Source organism: Perca flavescens, chromosome 2 (assembly GCF_004354835.1).
Source record: "Perca flavescens isolate YP-PL-M2 chromosome 2, PFLA_1.0, whole genome shotgun sequence".
Lineage (NCBI taxonomy): Eukaryota > Metazoa > Chordata > Actinopteri > Perciformes > Percidae > Perca > Perca flavescens.
Genome location: NC_041332.1, coordinates 7164898 through 7186730, shown reverse-complemented (window position 1 = coordinate 7186730; position 21833 = coordinate 7164898). Strand labels below are relative to the sequence as shown.

General features: G+C 41.5%; 1 protein-coding gene and 1 long non-coding RNA gene across 3 annotated transcripts; one reads left to right on the top strand and one right to left on the bottom strand.

Annotated features, from left to right (window-relative positions):
• Positions 1-205: 205 nt before the first annotated feature.
• LOC114548836 (uncharacterized) lies at positions 206-1582 on the top strand. Its single transcript, XR_003691433.1, has 3 exons — positions 206-284; positions 401-470; positions 1524-1582. It is a non-coding gene; the product is annotated as an uncharacterized LOC114548836 (long non-coding RNA).
• A 12687-nt stretch (positions 1583-14269) lies between these two features.
• Positions 14270-21550, bottom strand: LOC114548654 (rho-related GTP-binding protein RhoU-like). 2 transcript variants are annotated; one of them, XM_028568675.1, is made up of 5 exons: positions 21542-21550; positions 17437-17551; positions 17158-17216; positions 14937-15449; positions 14270-14579 (listed from the first exon to the last, which is right to left on the bottom strand). In XM_028568675.1, the coding sequence occupies exons 1-4, from the start codon at positions 21548-21550 to the stop codon at positions 14961-14963; spliced, it is 672 nt and encodes a 223-aa protein (XP_028424476.1). In that variant the 3' UTR covers positions 14270-14579; positions 14937-14960. The 2 variants fall into 2 exon arrangements, with proteins under 2 accessions (XP_028424476.1, XP_028424470.1); XM_028568669.1 differs by having other exon boundaries at positions 14270-15449.
• Between the last annotated feature and the right edge of the window lie 283 nt (positions 21551-21833).

The window sequence follows — 21833 nt, the reverse complement described above, 5'->3', positions numbered from 1 at the left end:
ATGTTAATATGTAGCAACCCAGAAAATTAAATTCCATGTGTGCATTTCCAAACAGTTTTTGTGTAGCTGTGTTCAGGGAGGAACCTCCATCATGTCAGAGGTGGATGACACTGACTGACTGATTAACAGACAGCAAAGTGATTCATCAATCTGATCCTACTAATGAGGTGTATCATATATTTATCTATATTTCCAGGGAATTCAACAACAATAATGCATATCATCTGGCCGACTGTGGTGGTCCTGATACTGATTCCTCTGCTGCTCCTGGGTCTATGGGCGAGGTAAAACAACACAAATCCATCAGTTCAGTCACCGTTGTTTTATCATCTTCTTCTAGCTTCCTTTAGTTTCTGTGTTGTGAATTTCATTATGTTGCATTCTTTATTTGTTGTTGTAGTTGGACTCAATTCAGGAAGAAGAAAACTCTGAGCTCCACCACTAAACCACATGAGCCTGTAGAGCTAGAGGTGAGAGACAGAGAGAGAGAGAGAGAGATAGAGAGAGAGAGAGACAAACCCACACACACACAAACACACACACACACTCACATACACACTCACACACACACACACACATCCCAAAAAAAAAAAAAAGAATGCTGTGTTTGATTAGTTATACATTTGTTATAGTGCTTTAAATATCTGTACATATTTATATTATTTCTCCTAAGTCTTTACATTTTTATTAGAATTTAAAATTTTCGTTTGATATTGCTTAAAGGAGAACTCCGGACAATTTTTACATTAATCTTGATTGCTATATGTATATGAGTACTGTCGATAGCAAAAAAAACGAGCCGAATCGGTGCTAGCAACACGGAGCTGCTGCAGCTAATGCCGAGAGCTCCCACTCAGCTAAAACAGCAGTTATGGGGGCATAAGATAAAGAGTGCCTTTGTGCCTCTTAACAGACACAAAATGCAATTAAAATGTCTGTGCAACATGAACAGGGACCTTACATGACAACAAGATGCATTTAGCAACTTAGCCATTGTTTAAATTCACCTACCCTCTTAGCTGCTAGCTGCCGTCTGGGATGAGTGAGTGTGTTCATCCAGGCTCCGGTAATAATCATCACGCAGCAGTTTCATGTGTATTTGTAGCATATATATCCATTTTGTGTGCTGTCGTTGGTGAATATGAGTCTCTGCAGTGGCGAATTGTGTGGTAGTTTCCTTAGCCAGGCTAGCAGCCCCGACCGGCATGCTTCTACTTCCACCCCGCCTCCCTCGCCTGCCGAGGCCGACAACAATCCAACAAGCGCCCGCTGGTCTGGTGGAGGTCTTCCAGAAGACCGCTCAAGCCTTCATGGTCTTTCACCCTCACAAATAGGTGAGCACTGTCCATTTAGTGACTATGAAGGGCCCTTGTTTATGCCCTGTACAGTAAAATAGTGTTTTAGACTGCTAATTGCTCGCTGAAGTCCCGTGGGAATTCAGTTGTAGCGTGAAAAGGTAAATATAAACTCTGATATAAAACTGATGAACTTTAATATATTTAGTTTCCTCATTTTGTCATCAGTTAGACTCTTGTCCTGACTATGAGAACATCTCAGACACTGCAGCAAAGACAGAAGACCCAAAAGACCTGGTAGGTCCAGTACTCTCATTGAGCACACACACACACACACACACACACACACACACACACACACTGTTTAGTGTTCTGTCTAATATTTGACCATATTAGTTTGATACTTTGTAAACATTGTTCTTGATACTTTTCATGCCAACAAAGCCCCTTTGAGTTGAATAGCCCTGTACAGTAAAATAGTGTTTTAGACTGATAATTGCATATATATATATATAGGCTACTGTATATATACTGTATATATCACAGTTACAATTCAGTTCATAAATGCGTCTACAAGGTGAAAAAGGTAAATAATAAACAAATAATTTACATTTAAACATATAAAAAATGATGAAAACTCTTAATATATTTAGTTATCATGAATGAGGTCCTCATTTTGTCGTCTCTCCCCATCAGTTAGACTCTTGTCCTGACTATGAGAACATCTCAGACACTGCAGCAAAGACAGAAGACCCAGAGGAGCAGGAAGACCTGGTATGAAGTCCAGTACTCTCACCTCACACACACACACACACACACACACACACACACACACACACACACACACACACACACACACACACACACACACACACACACACACACACACAGTTTATTGTGTTCTCTCTGAATATTTGGACAAATTGTAGTTTGATACTTTGGCAACACTGTTCTTGATACTTTTCATGCCAACAAAGCCCCTTTGAATTGAATAGAATTGAGAGAGAGAGAGAAAGAGAGAGAGAGAGAGAAAGAGAGAGAGAGAATTATATATACATATATATAGATATCACAGTTACAATAACTTGGCTCATAAATGCTCTACAAGGTGAAAAACGTGTAAAGCAAATAATTTACATTTAAACATGATAAAAATTAAACGTTTCTGATAAACTCTTAATATATGCAGTTATCATGAATGAGGTCCTCATTTTGTCATCTCTACCCATCAGTCAGACTCTTGTCCTGTGTATGGGAACATCTGAGAAGATGAGATATGAGAAATATCCCTGTGGAGAGCGAGGCTATGGAGGACGATGAACCTTCAACTCCAGAAGATTTTATTGTCAATTTTCAGTAGCAGCAGCAGATAGGAGTTAGCAGCAGCATGTAGCAGAACATTTAGAAGAATGTGGTGATGGCAGCTTGATCTGAATCATGTCGAGATGTCAAACATCATTTATTTTTCAGATCATCTGACGGTCAGATGACCTGTCCCGCTGACTTTTATTTTTATTTTAATCAGCTTTTTATAATGTTTTTTTTTTGTGTTGGTACTTTTACATGAGGTAAACAGAGAATATTGTTGATTTAATTCAGAACTGTTCCCTCCTCACTCTGTGAAAACATATTACGGTTTAATCTGTTCTAAAGATGACCCTGGTTGTAGAAGGTCAGCTTTGAGTCTGCTGCATGAAGGGGGGTGGGGGGGGACAAACTCAAAACCATTTCTGAGAAATAACTCACCAAAACGTTATGTGGTTTTCTTCACATGCAGTCAAACCAGAGAGAGACTCACATGGAGGAAAACAAAAAGAAGTCTTTAACTCCAAACGCTTTCATTCTCAGTTTTTTTGAAGCAGCAGGTAGCACAAGATTTGAGTGGAATGCAGCTTTATTTGTACCTGTGCAGGTACATAACATAACTGAACTCAGTTCAGGATTTGACTTGGTATGCAAAGTGTTATTTTATGTAATATATTATTTAAAAAAAATATTGATCAGCCTTTCACATCACACCTGTCCTGGCAGAGAAAGCCAGTGAAGTCCAAATATTCCACAGCATGTACAGTTTATTATTACACAAAACATCACACTTTGCTAGTTGTGTCATTTCTGTGTATTGGATGTATTATTTGTTGTTTGAACATCATGCCAGTTCCCTCTCACTCCTGCAGAGGGCAATAGTGTGCAGGTGCAAGCTTTTGATTTCAGCTTTAAACAAACTCATTTTGTGTTCATTCTTCAAAAATAAGTTTTTATTGATCAGTAATGAGTGCAAATAAAATTTAAATCAGTTTGTATGCTCTGACTTATTTCTTACTTGCACATTATTTGTCCATCTGTAAAACTTGTAACTCGTATGTAACAGTGTAATAAACGTTTACTCTGGTGAACAACCTAAAACAGCAACTGCCTGATGGAGTCAAACTGACTCTGTCCTTCCACTGCAGCTCAACACTTCAAGGAAAGAGCTAATTACATTCTAGATGTCCACTTGATTTGTCTAACTAGAACACCTAAAGTCTCATATTACTTAATTAATGGCTAGTATGAACAGGTGGAATTATTGCAGAAACCATAAACCTGTTTCCGTGCATACATATGGGCACCTGACTATTGTTTTAAGATTCAGATTCAATACTTTATGACTTATATTGCCATTTTGACAGGAATTTGGTTTGCTGAGCTCACACGAAACATAAATAACCTCACCTCACACCCATATCCACCTCAGGGGTAAACTTAAAGTGCTCATATTATGCACATTTCAGGTTCATAATTGTATTTAGAGGTTGTACCAGAATAGGTTTACATTGTTTAATTAAAAAGAAAACATCATATTTTTGTAGTACTGCACATTACTGCAGCTCCTCTTTTCACCCTATGTGTTGAGCTCTCTGTTTTAGCTACAGAGTGAGGCATCTCACTTCCATCTTTGTTGGGAGTCACACATGTGCAGTAGTAAGGACTACTAGCCAGTCAGAAGCAGAGTATGAGGGCTTGGGCTTGGACTACTAGCCAGTCAGAAGCAGAGTATGAGGGCGTGCCCTGACAGTAGCTAGGTAAGGACTACTAGCCAGTCAGAAGCAGAGTATGAGGGCATGCCCTGACAGTAGCTAGGTAAGGACTACTAGCCAGTCAGAAGCAGAGTATGAGGGCATGCCCTGACAGTAGCTAGGTAAGGACTACTAGCCAGTCAGAAGCAGAGTATGAGGGCGTGCCCTGACAGTAGCTAGGTAAGGACTACTAGCCAGTCAGAAGCAGAGTATGAGGGTGTGCCCTGACAGTAGCTAGGTAAGGACTACTAGCCAGTCAGAAGCAGAGTATGAGGGCGTGCCCTGACAGTAGCTAGGTAAGGACTACTAGCCAGTCAGAAGCAGAGTATGAGGGCGTGCTACGCTAGCAGCTAGGCGAGCATTATAACTATAGCTGCCAACACTCCCGTTTTCTCCCGCTTTTTAGCCCTATCTCCCGGACCTCTCCCGGTTTGTTATTTCTCCTGGGAAACTCACGGAATTTGCACGCCCAAACTCCTTTATAAATAATCGGACCAATATGTTTGTTTAATGTTGACCAGTTGCCAGATCTTGTATGAAACGCATCCTATTCATACAATCCAAACACAATATACAATTTTCAACCCGTTTGTCACCTCAATCTGGCAACCTATTACCCAGTCTGCGCAGTTGATCTCTGCACAAGCTTCATGGAAAGTTCAGACCAGCGAGCCGATAAAAGATGGCAGGTGAAGGTGGTGTTCCTGCAAAGAAATTGAAATATAGCTGTAAATTTCAACATGTTGGGCGCAACAATTTACATACATCTTACCTAATCAGATCGACAACCTCCACGCTTTTTGTAAGGTGTGTTGCATTGATTTTTATGTAGCGCACGGCGGGGAAAATGACATTACCCAGCACATTAAAACACAGCGGCACCATCGGCGCAGAAGAAGCACATAAGGGCACACGGGCGATTTCATCCTTCATCATGAAAGAACAGACAGAGGCAGAAAACATGAAACAAGCTGAACTCAAGATGGCAATGCACAGACTGACAGTACACTTAACAGTAAGTCTTGAGTAAAACATAGATATTATCCACCTCTGCTGGTGATCAGTGGATATTATAACAACAAAAACCAACGAACATCAAACCTCAGGATTACATTTCTTTAGGAAATTAGACTCTCCACTTTTTACCCAGCAGACATTTTTTTTACTGAGTGCTCATTGCATGCTACAGTGCAACTAAGTCTTATTTAATCTAAGTTACACCTGAGTTCTGTTTGTCAAGATCAAAGGAAATGTGAAAGAATCAGAAAAGGTCTCATTGCCACAATAAGTACACTTATGTGAAGTTTGCCTCGGTGAAAGGTGCATACACAAACAAACAAACAAACATATTACTGTAAACATGAATATGAAATAAACAATAAATACAGAAAAACATATATTCACATACAGAGTACCAGCTTTGACTGCCCAGGGTGAGAAGCTCTCCAAGCAGAACATGTTTTGTTGCTGTTTGATTGAAATAAAATACACATCAAGTCTGAAATTGTCGCAGTGTTTAATTCCACATGTTTGCAGCAGCATGTGTCTATTTTATTTGCAATTCATGTTTTTTAGGTTTAAGCATTTTACAATTTTTCTGCAAAGAAAAAGCCACTGAGTGAGGACAACATGCATTGGTGAAATGTAACTAAGTACATTTACTCAAGTACCGTGCTTAAGTACAAATTTGAGCTACTTGTACTTACCTGAGTCTTTTCGTTTCATGCCACTTTCTACTTCTACTCCGCTACATTTCATAGAGAAATATTGTACTTTTTACTCCACTACATTCATCTGACAGCTTCAGTTACTAGTTACTTTATAAGTTACGATCTCTGCACACAAAACACATGTAGTTAATAAAAATATATTGTTTTATTATAAATAAAACTAGCCAACAATATAACGGCCTACAAGTCCAATGAAATGATTAGACCATTAAACACACAACTGTTTGCATCCTTTCCAGTTTCTAAAACATGACTATTTTTTTTTTATGACTTGTAATCCTTTAAGTACGTTTTCCTGATGATACTTACATATTTTTAAATATTACTTTTTTTAAAGTAATATTTTCAATGCAGGACTTTTACTTACTATACAGTGTTTTTACAGTGTGGTAATTGTACTTTTACTTACCCTCATGTTGTCCTCGGGTCAACTTTGACCCATTTTCAAAGTTTCTACGTCTTTTCAACCAAATTTAAAAAAAAAAAACATTAATGGTTCCATCCACTAATTGATGACCACTACTTTTATGGTCTACCCGGTTAAAATCTGTGATCATCCATAAGCATATGTTTCTCTGACCTTAATTGTTAGTCAAGATAATTCCTAATTTCTGCTCATTTTACTCAAACATTACCGATAATTTCATATAAATGATGTTTATTCACCATCAATTCCATAAAGAAGTGTAAAACTAGCGGTAACAACTTATTAAGTTGGCTAAAAAAGATATAACATGCAATTGGGTAATCATCAAGAGGCTACTTTATGCTTTATAAACAGGCAAACCGAACCGGAGGGCAACAAGACAATACGAGGGTTAAGTGAGGAACTGAATACTTCTTCCACCACTGACAACATGAAACTGAGTTCCGTATGTCTGCATGGATTTTTCACGTTATAGCATGTTAGCACACTTGTTAACAGGGTCAGTCAGCCTGAACGGGAACTGCCACCTCAGACAGATGATCAGTGGGCCAAATCGGGCAACATAAAGCTGAGCCTGACATGCTGAGATGTACTATAATGCTCTAAATGTGTATTGAGGTAACCGCAGGTGTGTTTCTTTTTGTCTCACTTAAAAAAAGACCCAACAAAAGTAATGCTCCATCTAATAACTTTGGTGTTAAAGCTATAGTGCGTAGTTTCTGTCGCCCCATGAGGAATTCTAAGTAATGACAACAACACTGTCAGCGCATCCACATGGGTTGCATATGATACAAGCCTTGGTGATTCCGAGATTCCAGAGTGAGAGATGTCCACAGCTACTCCACAGGGGGCAGCTCTATTGATTTTGTACCTTCTAGAGTTATAGTAATTTAGGTAAGGAGTCCTTTTTGGATGTAGCAACAAGCCTGTGGAACACTCTGCCAGGGCTTTATTGTGTTATCCAGACTTTGTTTTGTTTTTTTAATGTATGGTGCAAAGCTGTATCGCATCTCATAACGAAAGGGTCAAATAAAATCAAGCAATCAATCAGTAGCCAAGGAGGACACGGAGGATTAAAAAAAACATGACGTACTCTTCAGAAGAGGTCATTATCTTCACTCGAGTTTCTGCGCGCGAATGTCGCTGGACGACACACGACTTGTGTGGAGCTGTCTTAATTAGCTTTGTATTAACTCATTTGGCAATGGCTTGAATGTAACGGACGTTCATTAATATACAAAAGTCACGCACTAAAGCTTTAAATAAAGCATTGCAGCCTCACAAGGCTGCAGTGTTGCCGGAGACTTTTAGTCGGGCTATGAGATAAATGTGGCAACCCTGCCTGTGCTGAGTCAGCTTTATAAACGGCTTCAGAGCACCATCTGATTAACTCTAGTCTTCTTTAATGGGATTTATTATAGCAAAGGGCAGAAATAAAAGATGCATGTAAAAAATAAACCACATTCCTAAATTTCAGAAATAAATAAAACCAAATTAGAAGTAGAGGAATTGAAACATGAATGATATGTTTGCAGGTTACAGTTTGTTCATTCAGAAAGATCCGCTGTGTAAAAACATCGATGCTCCTGAAGTGACCAGCAGCACGAGCCAGATGCTCGGAGAGGGAACCATACCTGCTGCTCTGTGGGGGGAATTTAGGCCACGTTAAGTGAGGTCACCTGTTAAACCTAACCTGTAATGCCTCTGGACAGGGTGCTGCGGACAACTGCCTTAAAACCAAGGAAGTTAACATGATGACTTTTCTCAAGTGTTAAATCAAAATACTCTACATGCTTAGTAAATGTTATGAATTAAATTGGATCCGACTATCATGGTGGTTTCTTGTCTTTTTTTAAGGGGGGGGGGGGGGAGGGCCTTCAGATCTCCACTTCTGAGCAAAATTGAAATTTTGGTCATCAAACACTTCATTTTCTGCATTCTGGTGAATATTTTCTGCAACAATTTGTGCCTTTTCTGCATCAAGTTAGGGTGCAAATGTGTTTATTTATGTAAAGGAAATTATAATAGGTTTTTTGGGGTGGGTTGCACTGACAGTTTTGATTATTTGGGGCTTCGCCCCCTTTTTTAGGGTAACAAATTTCAGTCCTAGCAATGCAAGGCATTATATTTTAGGGTTCAGTTTTAGGTTAAAGTTGGCATAGGGGTTGGGGTTAGACATGTAGTTATGGTTAAGGTTAGGGTAATGTCTCCAGGGAATTATTATAAGTCAATGCAGTGTCCCCTGAATTTGTGTGTGTGTGTGTGTGTGTGTGTGTGTGTGTGTGTGTGTGTGTGTGTGTGTGTGTGTGTGTGTGTGTGTGTGAAGCCATTTTTACCCTCAGTTGTACTATAAATACATTTTCCTGGCTTGCAGGTTGCACATAAGAACTAGATAAATTGAAGATTGACAAATGTGCCTCTCCTTCCCTTTTGAAGGTGTGAGGCGTCCACAGGGAGAGAATCAGGCTCCATATGCTGCTTTAATCCAGCAGGTGGTCCTGTCTGCTCCCATTAGAGCAGAGCATCGGCTCTGAATCACAGAGAAAAGCCGAGCACAGCGGTGATGCTCTGCTTAGCCCAAGATTAGAGGAAAATCACCCAGGAGACAGACTTTGTCTCTGACTGCCTGACTCCAAAACTGTATCTGAGGTTGGATGCATTTTCGTGCACGCAAGTCCATCTAAGTCTGGTCGGACTGGGTCAGTAGTTGATTGAGGCTCTGATCCTCAGCTGATGAGACAATCAACGACGCTTGATCCCTATTAACTCTCCAACATGTCCTGTTTTTGCCTGGTGAAGGATAAAGAGCAGAGGATGTGCGACTGAAGAACAGTTTGAAGTGTTTGCATTTAAAGTGTTCATATTATGCTAATTTTTGGGTTCATAATTGTATTTAGAGGTTATATCACAATAGGTTTACATGGTTTAATTTTTTTTTTTAAACACTATTTTTATTGTTGTACTACACATTGCTGCAGCTCCTCTTTTCACCCTGTGTGTTGAGCTCTCTGTTTTAGCTACAGAGTGAGACATCACCCTTCTGTTTTGATCTTTGTTGGGAGTCGCACATGCGCAGTAAGGACTACTAGCCAGTCAGAAGCAGAGTATGAGGGCGTGCACTGACAGTAGCTAGGTAAGGACTACTAGCCAGTCAGAAGCAGAGTATGACGGAGTGCCCTGACAGTACCTAGGTAAGGACTACTAGCCAGTCAGAAGCAGAGTATGACGGAGTGCCCTGACAGTACCTAGGTAAGGACTACTAGCCAGTCAGAAGCAGAGTATGAGGGCGTGCCCTGACAGTACCTAGGTAAGGACTACTAGCCAGTCAGAAGTAGAGTATGAGGGCGTGCCCTGACAGTACCTAGGTAAGGACTACTAGCCAGTCAGAAGTAGAGTATGAGGGCGTGCCCTGACAGTACCTAGGTAAGTCCCTTTGGGGTGGACGTTTGGCTTTTTCTGTGGTTCCCAAAGTGGAATACACAGACCCCCACACTGCTGAATTAGTTGACTTTACTAGAAATGTGCGTGGAAAACCGTTGCCTTAAACAGTTTAAGTTTTTACACAAGGTGAAACTTAACAGGTCAAGTTGTATTAACACAGAGCAGTAAGTTGATGCAGTGGACAAATCTAGTTCACATTAGTAGTCATTACTAAAAATCCTTTGTATTTATATGGAGTTATGATGAAATAACAAAAGTAAGAAATATGAAATATTAGGCTTTACTTATCAAAACTATAGAAATAACTTGTTATAGATGTGTTTTTTGCTTTGGGACAGTATGATTTTAAGAAGAATGTAATTCATACATTTGTTCCAACAATGCAGAAATGATGGCAATGTACGGATTGCAATTCCCAATGTAATCTGTGTGGTACATTTCACACAGGAAACCATACACAATATAAATTATTTCCTCACTGCCCAGAAGCCATCAGTCCCCACCCGGCTCTCGGTCATGGTGCAACAATAAATGTAGAGAAAAATGAAGACTGAATCAACCATACAAAACTAAAACCCAGATAACATGAATGCACATCCATAACATTAAGAGAACATTGTCAAAACACACTTTAAAGGTGCAGTAGGTAAGCCTTATAAAACCAACTTTCTGTCATATTTTCTGAAACTGACCCTATGTTCCAGTAGAACTACATGAAGCTGGTAATAAAAAGAATCTTGCTTCTCTGGCACCACCTACAGCCTGTAGTGCGATTTGCAAAAATCCACCGCTCCCTGTTCAGATGCACCAATCAGGGCCAGGGGGGGGGTGTCTAACTGCATGTCAATCACTGCTTGTGAACACGCATTCATTCCCCGTTGTGGGGGGAGGGGCTAAAGAGACCGTTTTGGGCTTTAGCGGAAAGGGAGGAGGGATTGAGAAAGTGCAGATGTTCAAATTTTTTGGCTAAGTCCTGGATTTTCACAATCCTACCTACAGCACCTTTAACTAGGACAGAAATCGTTCAAAGCACTTTTTTTTTTCATGAGCCTTTGCATCGCTTAAGCACAGAACAGTTCAAACGGGGCGACCTCTAGCTCACCCAGTAAGAGCCCTATGTAAGCTGAGTCCTTTTCAGTGGCCTGGGTTCGAATCCGACCCGCGGCCCTTTTCTGCACGTCATCCCCCATCTCTAAAAAACTGTTTAGAGCCCCTCCCAAGAGGAAACTTTACATCCTAAGTGTATCTCTGCTTAATATGATCTGTGCACTGCATACTTAAGCTGATTATTACAAGCAACTCATTTAGAAATGAATATGGTTTTCAACCAAACGTGAAAGAGTAAGTAGTGACCACTAAAAAGTTTAAATACAACTAAATCTGGGTTTACAAAAGTAACACAATGACAACATGTTTGACTATTTTAGTTGTGGGTTTTTATAAACTTTCTGTAAAAAACACCTAAAAGCAAAAATCCAATCAGACGGGGGACCCTGGGACCAAGTCTGATCATATGGGGGTCTAATTTGTGTCAGTTTAGGGGTCCTTCGTGTGAAAACGTTCAGGATCCACTGGCTTAAATCACACCCACTGAAATGTTGCTGCAAATATCTCACCAATATTTGAAATGTTCCTTTTGTTAAATGAAAAGATACAGTATACAGTTGTTATAAACTTTAATCAAGGCTTCTGAACATATTCCATGATCAGTGATGGCAATGAAAAGTACAATGAATAAATATAGAAGAAATAACATAACTATAAACTGAGTCTAACAAAGTACTGGTAATGTTGGGGTGTTAAGTGACCAGCAACACACATTGAGTAAAAAAAAAAAAAAAAAAAAAAAAACAGTCAGACTCCTCGCATTAAATCAAACCTGGGCCTGATAACATCTGTTGGGTTTGTTTTAACCTCCTGGGAGCCTCAGACGGGTGGGGTTACCACCCACATCACGACAAATTCAGAAAGAATCAATCAGGTAGGAAACATAGAAACTCCTGTTAGGTATCCTGTGGTTTTCTGAGCTAAAATCCTTATTATAATAGAGTGCCTGCTTCAAATTCCAGCAGTTAAACAGATGGTAAACCAGTCAAAACAAAGGAAATTAGGGAGAAACGAAAGCAAAAAAGATGTCCGGTACAAAATGGTTGAAACATTATTCTAGCAGCTGTTTGAGTCGATCAGCAGTGCAAAGTTCATGTCTTAAGGTCTTGTGTAAAGTATTTCATAAATCGACAGCATGCAGGATTGGCCGGGGACATAGAAATTGAACTCATATTCTGTACTTTTAAAGAGGTTGTTTGCCCTATTGAACATATTACTGCTTATCTTTTTCTCAGACTGGACTCATCTGAACCTGCAGACCAGAACAGCCACAGTATCAAACAGTGTTTTTTAGCAGTTGATTCAGCATTGTTAAAGGTCCAATGTGTAGGAATTTCTCCCATTTAGCGTTGAGATCATATATCGCAATCAACTCTCTTGCACAACGCAGTTCAAAGTACGTATTACAGCTATGGTAGCCTTCACACTTTTTTCTGATGACACCGGTCTCTCGCTCTTTTCAATATCCTTTTTCTAGGCGAAGAAGAAGACTCCTCTTCCTGAAATTTGGATTTTGAATACGTGTGGTCCTCCATGTTTCCTTCTTCATACTTGCTGGGGGCCGGGAAGCTACGATATCCATTAGCGGCATTAGCAGCACCTGTGAGTTTATCATGTGACAGCGAAAAAGCGAAAGGCGGAGCAGTATGTCCTGTATGTCCCTTACAGGCTAACGTATTTCAAGATGGAGCATGAATATGGAGCGTCTACCCCAGTTCATGCAAACGCAAATGTAAAATTTCAAGCCAAAAGGAATACTTGGAATTAATGGTGGGGTGACCCCGAATAGTCGATGATTCGATGCATCGATATGCGGAGCCTGATTCGACCACCAATCTCACAGTCGGATCTTCGCGGGTGTTATTATGAAACGAGGATCATACCATTTTGGCAATATGGGGGTGCTCAATGTCTGATTTCACACAGAACTACTGGTTTTGTATGGTTATATTAAGTTATATACAGCCTTTAATTATGATAATGCTGTAAAATAAAATGTGAAAAGAAAGAAAGAAAGGAAAGTTCAATAAATATTTGTGAAATTGTGAAAAGATTTAAGTTTCACTTTCCCTGATCCGCGACATACGAGGAGCATCAGACGAGGAGATTAACGTTACTTAACAATGTCTGGAAAAAGAAAATCTAAAGTGTGGATGCACTTTCAAATGGTAAAAGATGATCCAAAAAAAGTAAAATGCAAGTTGTGCCAACAGCTCATGTCCTACCACTCGTCAACAACAAACATGGCTTTCCATTTAAAACGGATAAGTTTATTACCAATAAAGACATTTCACTCTTTCATATATAATGGCGCTTTTAATTTACGAATAGCAATATCATATGTCGGGACTTAAAATATGTTAGTCTTTTTTCTAGATCCACCCACAGTATCAGACTGACGACAGCAGTTCATCTAGTAGTAGTAGTAGTAGTAGTAGTACCGGAGCTGCGCCAAAACTAACTCAAAGAAAGCTAGATTTGAGACCACCATTGCCCGAGAAAAGGAAAAGAGAAATCCCGGGCAAAATTGCAGAGTTTATTTCCCTTCACAATGAGGCCAGTGAATGTTGTGGACAGTGAAGGTTTTAAAGAATTAATGCGCACACTTGAGCCAGGATACACAGTTCCCAAAAGAGAGACGGTTATGCATGCGGCGGATGCGAAATACGCGTCCATACGCGCCTGCGGTTTACATGTTACCCTCCTGCTGACTAGTGTTGTGCCCCTCCCAACCCACTCACACACACACACACACACACACAGATGATTCGACTATCGGTCGACTATAGAAAGATTCGTCAATTCTGATTCGAATGTGTAAATCCTTAGTCGGGGACACCCCTAGCTTGTATTTAACGTTACCTTTGCTGCTTTTTAGCTCTCGCCAACGAGTGAAAGCCTGACCGAGTGGGACTCTTGTCCGGTTCCTCACACTGTCAGTTTCCTGTTTCTTTTCCTTGACTCTTCCGACCGCGCTTTCTTCGTTTTTTTCGTTGACTCTGCCATGATTCACGTCCGAAATGCGTGCTAGTGTCTTCCACAGAGGCAGGCTGCTTCTTATATGTTGTTGATGTATGTGACGTCGTGCCGTAAGGCAAGTCGTGATTCTCGCGAGATTTGGCGGGGCGCCACCTCTCAAACCTGCATTGCTGGTTTTTTCCAGGGATGATTTGCCCTACTACGAGCTTGTTTACCATCGAAATGACTTCGAAACCGTTATATTAAGGTACAAATCTTGCATAGTGTGCCTTTAATGTCTTACGCAAGTGAGCAGCTGTCAGTCTTTCGAAAGCTTCTACAGAGCCACAGAATACATTTTGTATTCTCCGATACGATTCTCTTCTCTCGATACAAGTAAACTGAAAATGATGTGTAAAATCAGAGTCCTCCACCCACACTCTTCCTGTCGGTCTCAGGATTTGAACAGACAGTTTGTGAGTCACAAACCTGCATTTCTGAGCTCTTTCTGGAGCTTGTTGTGTTGTCCCTCCCCACCCATCTGGCACCTTCTGCTAGCAGGCTGAAACAAACCAAATCTAAGTTAAAAAGCAGTTAAACAGATGGTAAACAAGCCAAAACAAAGGAAATTAGGGAGAAAAGAAAGCAAAAAAGATGTCCGGTACAAAATGGTTGAAACATTATTCTAGCAGCTGTTTGAGGCGATCAGCAGTGCAAAGTTCATGTCTTAAGGACTTGTGTAAAGTATTTCATAAATCGACAGCATGCAGGATTGGCCGGGGACATAGAAATTGAACTCATATTCTGTACTTCTAAAGAGGTCGTTAGCCCTATTGAACATACTACTGCTTATTACTGCTTATCTTCTGCTAGCAGGCTGAAACAAACCAAATCTAAGTATTTGCAAACATGATCTGACCCAGGTTTGCGATTATGCAGCTGTTCACTTCAAGTCACAGCTCTGCTCTCCCATCAGACAGTTGATCTTCCTCCACCAGGTCTCCGAGAGGCTCTTGAACTTATCGGGCGTCTTCTTCCTCAGAGTCTGCCTCTGCTGCTGGACGCTACAGCTGTCTGTCTGTTGGATGCAGGCCAAGATGGCTGAATCAAAAGTGTCCTTCAGGTTCTTCTGGGTCAGCGCAGAGCACTCTGCAAAGCTCACCACGCCGAGCTCCTGGGCGAGCTGCTGGCCCTCCTCCGTGCCCACCGGCCGCTCCTGGTTCTGCGCCAGCTGAATCAGCACCTGGACGTCCTCCCTCAGGTCCAGCTGGGTGCCGACGAGGACCAGGGGCGCGGCGGGACAGTGCTGACGGATCTCAGGAACCCACTTCTCCATCAGGCTGCGGAAAGAGCAGGGGCGCACCACGCTGTAGCAGAGGAGGAAGACATCGGCGTTCTTGTAGCACAGAGGTCGGAGGCGCTCCAGCTCGTCCTTCACGAGGCAAAGCCGGAAGCGGAGAGGCCGGGTAAGAATATAAACTTACAGGACGAGGCTTATGCTATGTCTTAATTGTCAACAAAAACCCACGAAAAGAGCAAAAACAACAATGTGTCTCTCAATGCTTCCTGACCTAATCAGTCTGTTTAGTTTCATTTTTAAAAAACCTCTCAGCTGGTTGTTTGTTTTAGCTTTATTGTATCATTCTCCTTTTTTCATTCGTTGCGTAAGGAAGACTGGCAAAGCAAGCTTTTCATTGCATGGTGTAAGATGTCTTTACTTTGCATATGACAATAAACCTCTTGAATCTTGAAATAATGCATTTGTTAGGGACTATTTTCAATGGCCGATCAATCCACATTTGGTGTTCTAGTGTGTACGTACAGTACAGGCCAAAAGTTTGGACACACCTTCTCATTCAATGCGTTTCCTTTTTATTTTCATGACTATTTACATTGTAGATTCTCACTGAAGGCATCAAAACTATGAATGAACACATATGGAATTATGTACTTAACAAAAAAGTGTGAAATAACTGAAAGCATGTCTTATATTTTAGATTCTTCAAAGTAGCCACCCTTTGCTTTTTTTATTAATAAGGGAAAAAATTCCACTAATTAACCCTGACAAAGCACACCTGTGAAGTGAAAACCATTTCAGGTGACTACCTCATGAAGCTCATTGAGAGAACACCAAGGGTTTGCAGAGTTATCAAAAAAGCAAAAGGTGGCTACTTTGAAGAATCTAAAATATAAGACATGTGTTCAGTTATTTCACAGTTTTTTGTTAAGTACATAATTCCATATGTGTTCATTCATAGTTTTGATGCCTTCAGTGAGAATCTACAATGTAAATAGTCATGAAAATAAAGAAACTTTTGGCCTGTACTGTATATGTGGCGGCAAGAAGGCGTGTGTGGGTTTGAGCTAAAATAAAGTGTGTGTGTGTGTGTGTGTGTGTGTGTGTGTGTGTGTTTGTGTGTGTGTTCATAATGAAGGAGCATGTCAGCCAGTACAACAGTGTGGCTCACTGCTGTGTTTTTAATGGAGCTCTATGGCACAAAGGAAGAAGATACTGTATATCAGGCTGTGATACATGTGACACAATACTTGTCAGTAGAGACATTCATTGTTGGTTGTTTTGGTGTTTCGTGGAATGAGTTGACAATAAGTAAATATAGAATATCATCAGCTTCATACTTTGACATCTTACTGAGTCCTCACTACTTCAACCAAAAGAGGGCGATGGAGCACAGGGGTGATAGAAGGGGACAAAAAATGTTCCTGCAGGGGGCGATGTAAGATGTGGAGTTACAGGACTACTTGTCACTGGGGGGCGAATTAGGCTAAAGGGGGTCTTAAAGGATTTCAGTCCTGGACAAAAAGCAGGCAGCAGGGTGTGTGGGGGGGTGGGGGAGCAACCAACACAAACACACCAAGAACTGCACATGTTTAAGAGTAAAAGCAAATAGTTATTGATCACTGATGACTTACATTGATTGGTCCATCAACCAGCCCCCATTTCTAAACAGGACGAGAGAGAAATGCAAACAGAAGTGTACAGCTGAGTGGTTAGAGTTCCACTCAGGGAACCTAAAGTGCATGCACCTGTTATACAGCTGCCACATGTTTAGGTATGTTAAGTGTTAGTTTGTTTATTTAGGATAATATTTCAACTCTGACAGAGAGAAAGTGCAGCTCACCTGTCCAGCCATGTCACAGAGCTGCAATCTCACTGGTTTTCCGTCGACCACAACCATCACTGAGAAGATAAAGAAAGTAAAGAATAAGCTACATCAGTCTCTCTATGAGGTAAATAAAAGCGGCCATGGACACCATCTTTAGGATTTAAAACGGACAACATGGCATGTAACCAACTTAAAGAAAAACTAATTACACAAAAGCTTTAAACGTTAACTTCCAGGTGTGCGTAAAACTTGTGCGTAACGCTCAAAATCAGCTACATTGATGTCAGACATTACCGGTAAAGTTGTCAAACGCCGTTGGAACATACTGTGTCGGGTATCCGTTGGTGGTGTAGCTGACAATGAGGCTGGTCTTGCCCACCGCTACGTCCCCGACTAGGACGCAGTTAACCTTGCGCTCAGGTGCGCAGCCGGACCGCCGGCGCTTCGCGTTCAGAGGGAAGTCCCGGTTCTTTAAGCGCCGAATTGGGACCGGGGGACTGTCCAACCCGCACATCGGTTCCGACACACGACATGGCTTTTGCTTCCCGACATCCTGAGGAAGCATGGCTCTGCCCTTCAGATAAACAAGGATTTGTTTTCTGTCCGTTCAGAATCGTTGGAGACTCCCTGCGCGCTCCATCTCCACGACAGCTCACGCGTTTCTGCTGCTGTTTTAAGTGTGTAAACTGCAAAGCATAAGCATAAAAGCGCCTCTGACGATATTTAGCTGTGTTTCGTCAGAACCGTGGCAGAGATTTGAAGCGCGCAGTGGCACAGCCGTCGGGTTTCTCCGCTCAGCAGGAGATCCTGATTGGCATTCTCCCTACATCTGCTGTGGCACTGTGATTCCTAAGAGGCTTACCGAGCAGAGCACCATATGAGGCTCCAGAGATTTCCAAGTGAAATGAACTAAGCTTACTGGAAACCTTTATCCCTTGAGTGGAATATACAGCGTGTCTCCCTCTTAAGCCAATTAAAAGATGTAGAAATAGAACTCCAAACTTTCATATTGATTGCTGATTTGTACATTTTTTGAGTATATTTCTGGAACAGGGGCCAGCAATAAATAAATACGTTAATTTTAGTCCCTTTTAAATCACAATAAAACCCATGGAGAGGGATTACATGCAGTGCAGCTGTCTACCAACCGTGTTTTTTTTTTTTTTTTTTTTTTTAAATAGATTATATTCAACTATAAAAATCTTCCCAGATTGAGCTCCTTGAGACAAAATCCGCTCCTTCTGCCAAGTAGGCTACATCTAAATAATGGTCAAATAAACGAGTGAATACATTTCAATAACACAAATAAATATAGTGGGTTTTGTTTTACTTCATCATAATTTTGACTCACTGCTTCGGTCCTAAAAAATTCATTCATTCATTCATTCAATTTAAACAGCCCGATGTTTCACCTCCAGCAGGCTGAATATTGGAAGATATGTGGCGGTGATGTGGCGGACTGACGCCCCCTAGCGGTGGAATCACAACAGCTGTGGGGACTGAAGATGGAGGAGTGGATGCAACATGAATCATCAATCATGAGAGAGAGAGAGAGAGAGAGAGAGAGAGAGAGAGAGAGAGAGAGGGAGAGAGAGGGGGGAGAGAGAGGGGGGAGAGAGGGAGAGAGAAAGAGAGAGCCTGGAGCTAAGAACAGATTGAAACATCAAAAGAGAGGCTGCAGTAAACACAAATCTCAGGCCAACTAGGAAGGGGAAAAAAAAGGATTTCTGGGTTAAGTGTGTTATTTTTACGGACCATCATCAAACAAGAAATGAACGAGTAACACAAACAAAATACACAGCTTCATATTTTCCTAATCCAGCTATTTAGTGGTCTCTGGCATGCGAGGGAAGTTAATGATGTGGGTTTTTTTGAGGGAGGAAACAGCTTCACTACAAGTGTGACCCTTTTGACACCGTGAAGAACTTTCCTCTTGTTAAGGTGTACACACCTCTGGATCTGCTTTCTTAAGCATCTCTGGACACTTAAAATCTCTGACACAGACAGGACTCCCTGATTATTTGACAGTTAGCAGCTCTTCCAGGCATCCACCACACAGCCATCCTGTGCGATTCATTAGTCTTTTACATGAGGACTTCTTTTTTGGATAATTATATGACGTAAAATGCCAATACAGTATGAAGAATTGAATATAAAAATATGCCGGTTTTACAGAACTTGCAGTTGTCATGTAGGAATCTTAATCACCGAAGAAGATTACAGGCCTGATATATTTAAGTCATCTGGTTTTATGCTCTAATTGCAGATAAGAGGAGCAAAAAGAATCATGAAACCGGGAGAGCAGTCTGTGTGTGTGTGTGTGTGTGTGTGTGTGTGTGTGTGTGTGTGTGTGTGTGTGTGTGTGTGTGTGTGTGTGTGTGTGTGTGTGTGTGTGTGTGTGTGTGTGTGTGTGTGTGAAGCCCTTTGTACCCTCAGTTCATAAATAAATGTGCTATAAATACATTTTCCTGACTTACAGGTTGCATATAAGAACTAGATATAACCTTGGAAGGTGGACGGTTGTGCCTCTCCTTTGGTTTGAAGGTGTGAGGCATCCGCAGGGAGAGAATCAGTGTGTGTGTGTGTGTGTGTGTGTGTGGGAGGCAGAATGTGTTGCCATGCATTAAACAGTACCTAAAAAAACACCAGTGAGTGGGAGTGAAACCATACGCACAAGCAAAGAACCAGACACCTTTTCACACGCACACACACCAGCTCCACCATGTGTAGGTGCCAACATGTCATTAAATTGTGAGTCTATCCAAATGTCTACCTTACCCTGCTGTTATCCGATGTACCAGCACATTTAGTTTGGGTTATATTTACCTCTGAGATTGAATTATTTACAACAACAAAAAATCCCTGTTTTCCCCAGTTTTCACTCTGGTCTATTGTCTACCAAACTCAAACTTTATTTCCTTTAAAGTGCTACTGTAGACCATGTGGCTACAAGGTAAAACAGAAGAAGAAAAAAATTTACATTTTTCTGAAATACGAGGAAAAAAGGTTTTGATTTACTACCCGCTGTACTGAACCGAATTTGTTCTTTTTACTTTTTGTACTTACACATTTTTTGCAGCATTCCTTTCTTTAACATTTATCTAATTCATTTGTGCCTCGTTTGTTTTTTGCGTGTGTAATACTGCGCATACAAAAAAAAACTGAATACTGTACATAAATTTGAAGAATTAACCCTTTAAACAGAGGCCTATTTCATGCAATTTTTTGATAATCATTTTTAATCACTTGTATATGCTTCTTTTGTTTTGTACCTCTACTGTATACTTATATAGGACTCTCATTGACATAAAGCAACTAACTAACTAACTAACCTGAGCATTCCCTAACCTTATTCTAACCTGAAACCGAAAACCAAGTCTTTACACTCAGCACGCCCAAAGAAGGGAGGTCTGCTAAAAACAAAATGCCCTCACTTCCCAAAAAAAAAAGTCTCACTCTCTCTCACTCTCAACATCTCAAACTGAAGTTGCCGAATCTGCAAAAAATCATCTTTAACCAGGCGCTGACATTGCTGCTTAACGGGATTAACGAAAGAGTCAGAGTGAAAAACAACAGAGATCTACAAAGTCTCTGAATGGAGACATCAGGCTGCCCCTGCTCCAGAAGCTGGCACAAAACCCATAAACCCTGTCAACACACACACACACACACACACACACACACACACACACACACACACACACACACACACACACACACTCTCCCTCCCTCCTCCTCTTCCAACATCTGATAAACTAGACACCATATCAGAATCTTTGAGGGACCCCGGGCCTCCTATTGGAGTTTACAGACCAGGCAAATACATTAACTCAATTTAGAGTTTGGGATTAAGGACCCACCCCTCCCCCCTTTATATCACACACGTGCACACACACACACATAGATACAAACACACAGCATCAACCCTCCTCCTCTGCCTTTTTCTCCTTCTCTCATCTCTCTTTTTGATGGGATCAGCTGAGCGCTACATTCTCCTCTTCTTCCCCTGCACCCTCTCTGTCTCTCTACCCCGCTCCCCCTCTTCCTCTCTCTCTCTCTCTCTCTCTCCCTCGGGGGACCGGGCTGCTCGGACTCTATAGTTATGGGCCGGGGCCATCTGTCACCGTGCGCATTCACGCAGCCACCAGAAGGCCGCAACATGTGCAGATTTAAATGGAGAACCCAACTTTCCCAGGACACACAGGCCTGACCCCGGCAGCCGCGGCAACCTACCCCCCCCTTCTCTCCTCCTCCCTCCCCATCACCCCGTGCCTCCATCCTCCTCTTCTCTCCTCCGTCCCACGCCCATCACCACCACTACCACCATCCAGCATCCCTAAAACCCAGACCCCACCCACCTGCCACACCCTCCTCCAACACCACAACCACCAAGAAATACTGTCTGCATGTGAATCAGTGAATTAGAGCCCCCCCCAAAACCTCCTGGACCAATCGTCCTCCCCCCAAAATACACCCAACTAAGTGTGTGTATGTGTGTATGGTAATGGCTGCGCAGCGTGCACGAGCACCTTCTTCACACACAATGATGGATTTCCACCTTATGTAGCAGCTGATGGTGAAAGGGGAGGTGATGGAGGAGGGGGAGGAGGAGATGGGGATGAGGGCAACCCCTGGTGGATGTGTGAGAAAGAGAGAGATCAGCTGATTGGTAAAATTGATTGTGAAGGAGA